At 35.5% G+C, this 6,967-nt stretch overlaps 1 protein-coding gene across 1 annotated transcript in view; it reads left to right on the top strand.

Annotated features, from left to right (window-relative positions):
• LOTGIDRAFT_141995 (hypothetical protein) overlaps positions 1–3,913 on the top strand; it is a gene marked incomplete at both ends in the record, with an annotated part of 19,832 nt that extends 15,919 nt beyond the window's left edge. The window contains 9 exons of the mRNA XM_009051856.1: positions 95–200; positions 358–447; positions 655–857; positions 1,147–1,282; positions 1,660–1,767; positions 2,107–2,426; positions 2,633–2,854; positions 3,089–3,239; positions 3,702–3,913. Of these exons, the coding sequence (XP_009050104.1) occupies positions 95–200; positions 358–447; positions 655–857; positions 1,147–1,282; positions 1,660–1,767; positions 2,107–2,426; positions 2,633–2,854; positions 3,089–3,239; positions 3,702–3,913 (1,548 nt within the window). The remainder of the gene's footprint in view (positions 1–94; positions 201–357; positions 448–654; positions 858–1,146; positions 1,283–1,659; positions 1,768–2,106; positions 2,427–2,632; positions 2,855–3,088; positions 3,240–3,701) is intronic.
• Between the last annotated feature and the right edge of the window lie 3,054 nt (positions 3,914–6,967).

Below are 6,967 nucleotides of genomic sequence, written 5' to 3' on the forward strand. Positions count from 1 at the left end.
CTATATCAGAAAACACATATACTACTAGCAAATGTGTGAGGTCATCTTGTGAATATCAAATTAAGCTTATATACGTTTTTAAATTTATGTTCAGATGGAACTATATGCTGGAGCATTATTCATGCAACAACTAATAGGCTGGAATATATATATTTGTATCACAGCTATTTTGGTGGTAACTGCTCTATATACTGTTACTGGTGAGTAAGTCTACCAAATAAATACGGTCGTCGGTCATTACGTCGCCGTTATACTTGTTGAAGAGTGGCCCCCTACTCACCTACAATGAAAGCTCAGGAAGACACCAGTGGACGTTTTTGCCCGTGGCACTGAATTTCATCTATTCTTTATTTCCAGGAGGATTGAAAGCAGTTATGTATACCGACACACTGCAAACTGTCATCTTGATGATTGGTGCTACTATCTTAGCTATAGTCGGTAAGCATTGTGGATTATTTCAACACTGTGGATTAACATCAAAATTATGATTATGCTCTTAACCAATAAGATAAGCTTTATGTTTAATGACCAAACTTATCATCAATCTGTTGCCATTAAATTCTTTAATGTTGTATTTCATCAAAACTGAAGTACTCTGTATTAAATGTTTATTTCTTCTATGGAAACATTGAACATTTCCAGGACTAATAAAAGTTGATGGTTTTTATGGATTGCAAGAAAAGTATATGACAGCAATTGCCAACACAACAAGCGACAATATAACTTTATACAAATGTGCTCTTCCACGAGAAGATTCTTTTCATATCTTCCGCAGCATTACAACTGGTGACTTGCCATGGACTGGTGCTGTATTTGGTGTCACCATATTTGCTTTATGGGTTTGGTGTTCCGATCAGGTAAGAAAGTAAACGTAAGTCTAGTCATTAAGTTACGTACACAATTCACCACACAATAGTAGATGCACACGTTATTACCTTTCATTTCAAGGTACGTCTCCGTCATGGCCTTCTTTTGTGTCTCACAGTTTGGTGTGTTGTGTTAATTGTAGATCGTAATCCACATCTCTTGAGGAGAACAAAGAATCAGATGGGTTAAGTATTATTGTTTGCGTTTTATGAATTTCATTGTATTATGTGTGTACAAGGATTATTTTTGACGCGTTGAATGAAATTTCGTTTAATTCAGTTAATGGTCCAGAGATGTTTATCAGCTAAGAATTACAGCCATGCTAAAGGTGGCAGTTTGTTCGCCGGATTCTTGAAGATAACGCCATTTTTCCTGTGGATTATACCTGGTATGATTGGCCGAGTACTTTATCCCGGTACGTGGCCTATTCTAATCATAAAGCATTAGAATTAAATGATCTGTGGGTTAGGAACCAGATATACTCTAAATAAATGCCATTTAGGTTCAGAAGCAAGTGTCCTGTGGGTTCAGATTGAGAATTATATGTTCCAAACATGTCCTGTCAGTGGCGTTTCTAGCAAATATCAGGTGACGGAGCCTAGCCAACTCTTTCACAATGTAAAATGGTAAAAAAATTGTAAGTGGAGAGCCCAATCTGAAAATGAGTGCACAAACATCCATTTGAGACAGCTTCAGACTGCGAAATCGGGTGCTGGAAGGTTTTCCATAGCAGTTTATTTTTCACTACTCAACTGAAAGTGACTGAATTGACTTCTCTGTAATTGTCTTTAGATGAAGTAGCATGCTCATCACCAGAAAAATGTCAAATTATTTGTGGTAACAAAGCTGGCTGTAGCAATATATCTTATCCGTTATTAGTTATACGACTTTTACCTAATGGTGAGTAACTTACATAGTATTTTACATACCGGGTCATTCTATAGATAGAACAAAAGGAGAACCTGTGAATTTGAATAGCGCCTTCAAGTTGAAACAAGGAAAAGGCAAACCAGAAAGCTTCATAAAAACAAAAATAAAACTTTCTTAATGTTTTTGTATATTTTGTTTTTCCACTAAATTGTAATTCTTATTTATTATTTTTATTATTCATTTATTATTTATTAAAACTCATTTGGTTAAACCATCCCGGATTTCAGCTTTATTTCGTACTCTTCATTACAACTATTTCAAAGTAATACCTGTTAATTTGCGCAAGGTCATTCTAAGATATCCTTTCAGGACTGCGAGGTCTGATGCTTTCAGCGTTGTTGGCAGCATTGATGAGCTCTCTGACATCCATTTTCAACAGTGCTAGTAGTATGTTTACTATGGATCTGTGGAGAAGATGTCGAAAGAAAGCATCAGAAGCTGAATTGATGGTTGTTGGTCGACTGGCGGTAGTCGTTTGTGTAGTGTTTAGTATCATTTGGCTTCCAGTTTTAGAGAGCGCTCAAGGGGGACAACTCTGGGTTTATCTTCAGGCTGTAACTGCTTGTATAGCCCCGCCGTGGACTGTGGTTTTTCTCATGGCAATATTTTGGAAAAGAACCACTGAGCAGGTCAGTATTTTCTTTCATTCATAAGGTTTTAATACTTTCACATCAGAAGAAATCAGAAAATGCTATCCGCCATTGATCTGAATTTTAACACTTCGCTTTTAGAGCACTGCCATAAAAACAATATGTAATGGAAGCCACAATTAATTATCACCAAAAAATCGAATATAGCAAACCCCATAAAACGGAAAGCAAACTTTGTGTTCCAGGGAGCCTTTTGGGGACTTATTGGTGGTTCTCTTGTCGGTTTACCGAGACTTGTATTAGAAGTTTACTATCCTGCACCGTTATGTGGAACTGGGGAACCAGATTTAAGACCTCTGATACTCAGTAAGGTCCATTTTTCTCATTTTGCCATAATAATTTCCGTGGTGTGTGCCATTATAATAGCTATTGTAAGTCTGTTGACGAAACCACGACGACCAGAGCAGGTAAGAGAATCATATTCACATTCACAACTAATATTAGCACTGTTCTGAAAGTTCTGATTGGACTCTGTATTTGAATAAGGGACACTTTAGCTTCTATTTACTTGAAGGGCTCTTTCGATAATGAAGTTATGTTTTCTATTAAATTCTGGAATTACAAGAAGTATGGTAACGTTAGCAAGACGGTTTGGGCATGTGTTTTAATTGCGAATATCCTAGGATGACATTTTATTTCAGCTAAGAAAAGTAACCTGGTGGACTAGAAATGATGAACAAGAACCAGAGATATCGGACACGGAAGACGAAGATGATGATAGTCAGGACGAGAGGGAGTATACTCAGTCCAAATATGAATCCCAAACCACTAGTTCAACAGATCGTAAGGGTGGTTCATCAATATCAACACCGTTAAATGGATCTTGTGTTAATGTGGTTGTAGCAAGCGACGAGCACAAAAACAACGGTGAGTCTTAAATTCAACTGATTAAACAAAATTTGTGGTAAATTTAATGTATTTAATTGGCGTATGCAGTCAATAGTCCGAAACAATGGCCTGTGATGGATATTTTGAAAGTTGTAGGCTGGAGTAGAGTCAGAAAAAATAAGTCCAGTTTAACAGGAATTTCCATACCTCCGCTTTTTCTAACATATTAAAATAGCTTTACGATGACTAAATTAATGTTGGACATCACCGTAACTTTAGTTTTGTTAGTATCATGTAACTGTGTGATCTTAAAACCCCGCACCTATAGATTGCACGCTGTTTGTCTGGTGAATTGCCAGATAAATTAATGTCTTAAAATATGTGAACTGCCAAGCATTCATAATTGTTTCGTCTCAATTGCAGAAGTTTTACAACCAAGGTCATGTAAGAGGATACTCGTGAACTGGTTGTGTGGTACAACAAACACTAAACCTGTTCTCCTTTCTTCAGAAGAGAGAGCTTCACATCGGAAAAAGATGACAAGCCTTACAGAAGACTTGACATCTAAAAGCGTTGTAAACAGTCTGGCTATAGGATTGTGTCTAACGACTTTTTTCCTCCTGGGATTTTACTGTTAAAGATGTCCATTACAAGAATTGATCATTTATTCTTTTAAAAAAAATTAAGAGGAGTTATATAATCGAAAGATTGTTTCCCGATTCCTTTAAAATTTCGTGTGAATAAAATATTTACAAGAACAAAAAGTTTGGAAATTGAAAGTCTCCATAGTGATTCGATCTTCTATGCCTTGAACTGTCTAGGATACAACTGAAATTTGTTTTAAAGAAATCTTCTAGCGCCTAGTAGGTATAAATTGGCCATATGTCTAATACTTTTCAATTTCCATATCTCTAATTTCGTTGAATGTAGAAGAAATTAATTTGCTCCCATTTCTGGTTACATCTTAGAGCTATTTTGCTAATTGATCAAATAACGCGCTCGGCGATCCGTAATTTACAACCAGCAGTCACTATTCTTGTTGAACAAATATTGCTGCACCGAACCGATAAGACACCTCCACCGGTCATAGGGGGTGATCAGATCTTGAAAAGGACACGATTCTCAATATATTGAATATACTTAACAATGCTCACTGACAGCAACAAACTTTGCACGACAGCTTCAAATATCTCCAGCGTGACCAGGAAGGTCCTATTTAAGATTGAGCAGTGTTTGCGGGTGGAAGGAAGGGCAATTGACTGCTTCAGTATAAAGTATAACTTTGTATATTTTCAATGTGTAATCTTCTATCTGATTGAAGCTTTTGAATACAATTCATTTAATGTAAAAATAAATAAGCTGTCAATATCTAACGTTTTATAACATTTAATACAATATATACGTGTCCATGGGTTAGGTACCAGACAATTCAGCATGCCAATTTTTTTCAGCTATATTCCATATATTTCAATGTCTACATGCAACTTGCTTGTACACTTTAAATTTTAATTCACCTTATGGTATCAATTGTCTCCAAATAGTTCTTAGTCAAAATGAAATATGTCTTTTAAACGCATGAGAATAGATGTAGTTGTTTCGGTCTACATATTTCAGTGCAGTAGTTTGAGGAGCTGTCCATAGTCCCTGCCGGTTTATCTCGAATAAAATCCCTAAAGGCTGCCCGATTATATCTGACTGTGGTAGTCAGTCGTATGCAGTGTCAGAATACATTGATCATTTTTTACTACCTCTAGCATGTCAACATCGCGCTTACCTTAAAGACAAAACCAATTTTGTCAATAAAATAAAAAATCTCTAATGCTATTTTAATTTCTATTGACGTTTTTTTGGATGACATATTTATGGTTTGGACTCATTCTATCGAACAATTTTGGGAATTCTTTGAAATTCTCAACAACCACCACCCTTCTATCAAACTAACCGCAAACGTGAGTGACAAAAGCATAGACTTTCTCGATACCACTGTCTTTAAGGGAGATTCCATAGCAGAAACAAATAAACTGAGTATTAAAGTGTTAAACTGATACTCATCAACTCTTGCACAAGAGCTCCTTTCACCCAAAACATACCTTTTCTGAAATAATTAAGTCACAAGTTTTACGATTTCATCGAATTTGCACAAGATCTTCTGATTTCAACCAAGCCTGTACGATTGTTTTCTCAAAACTAAAAGAGCGTGGGTAATCTAAACGATTTTTACGAAACATAAAAAATCCCACCTTAGCACAGATAGCAGCTAACGACAGGCTTTATGCCGAAGTACTTCCAGGTTCAAGAAGTGCTCCATGTTTGTCCTGTAGATGCAAAACATGTCCCTTTATATCAGAAACTCATTATTTTGAAAGCAACTCTAAAAATAAAAGGTACCCGATCCAGGAACATCTAACATGTGAACATTCGAATGTAATATATTTAATTTCATGCAAGACATGCCCCAAACAATTTGTAGGAGAAACTAAGAATAATTTACGAACTAGTTTTAATGCTCATATGTCGGATATCAAATTAAAGAAAGACAAACCTGTTTCCAATCATTTCAACCTCGACGACCATTCAATAGACGATCTCACCCTAATCCCAAGTTCCCATAGAAATTGACTTGCCCGATGAAACTATCAAATTCCGTCAATCTAGGGAAGTCCCATTGGATTGAGACATTGAATACAGCAAGACCTAAATATTGTCCCGTTCAATTCAACCAGCCGAGCAAGCAAGATAGTTCATGCCCACTATAAGAGCCTTCAATAGAAATTCCCCCATGTCTATAAGCAGAAAATTGCATATTCAAATAATAAGAACTTTAATGATAATATTGTTCATAGTAAACCAAAAACAATCACTACGTAACAGATACTATACTCCTCGCCCATTGGGCGAGTTATGTTTTCTAATTTCAGATCAGAATCAGAACAGAAGAAAACCCAATATCAAGACCCTTAATCCTAATTTCTCAATAAATTGTCTTTTCCACCATAGACCTGTACATTTGAGAGAATCAAACCCTCCCTTCCCCGAAATTTAATGTTTCATTTAAAGTATGACGTGTTCTCACCACCACAATATTGTTACAGGTACTTATTTTGTTTGAATTTGTGGTTTGCAAACCCATAATTAATTGAAAGAAACCTAATCTCTACATTGTCATTCATATTTACATGCCATGTCCATTTCAATTATAGCATTAAAATTAAGCTTGGTATTACACACATATAACTATTTAAACCATTCTATGGATTGTATCTATGTCTTTCGGAGATTGTAGATTATTCCACCATTTATAAAAGAATGTTTCAACTATTAGTTTAAACAATGGTGTAATCAACATAATATTCTATTCACTCTTTTCTATAATTTAATCAAATGCATTCAAAAAAATTCAAAGATCATTGTCAGCTTTATATAATATTCTAGTTATATACTGGAAGTCTTCTTATGGTCCCTTAAAGAGATTAAATATAATACTGCACCAGGTAATGTATGACTTGTTAAGGCAAATGATAAATAATACTGTGACAGGAGTCTTTTCAATACAACTTATGCCGCTCAGCAGCTGGTAAATTGTTTTCAAGCGAGTCAACACAGATAACATTTATTTTTATACAGATAATAATCATCAGCTTTGACAAAGGTGGTGATTACTCAAAGACATTCAGCTGATCTATTCCTAATGG

Source organism: Lottia gigantea, assembly GCF_000327385.1.
Source record: "Lottia gigantea unplaced genomic scaffold LOTGIsca_172, whole genome shotgun sequence".
NCBI lineage: Eukaryota > Metazoa > Mollusca > Gastropoda > Lottiidae > Lottia > Lottia gigantea.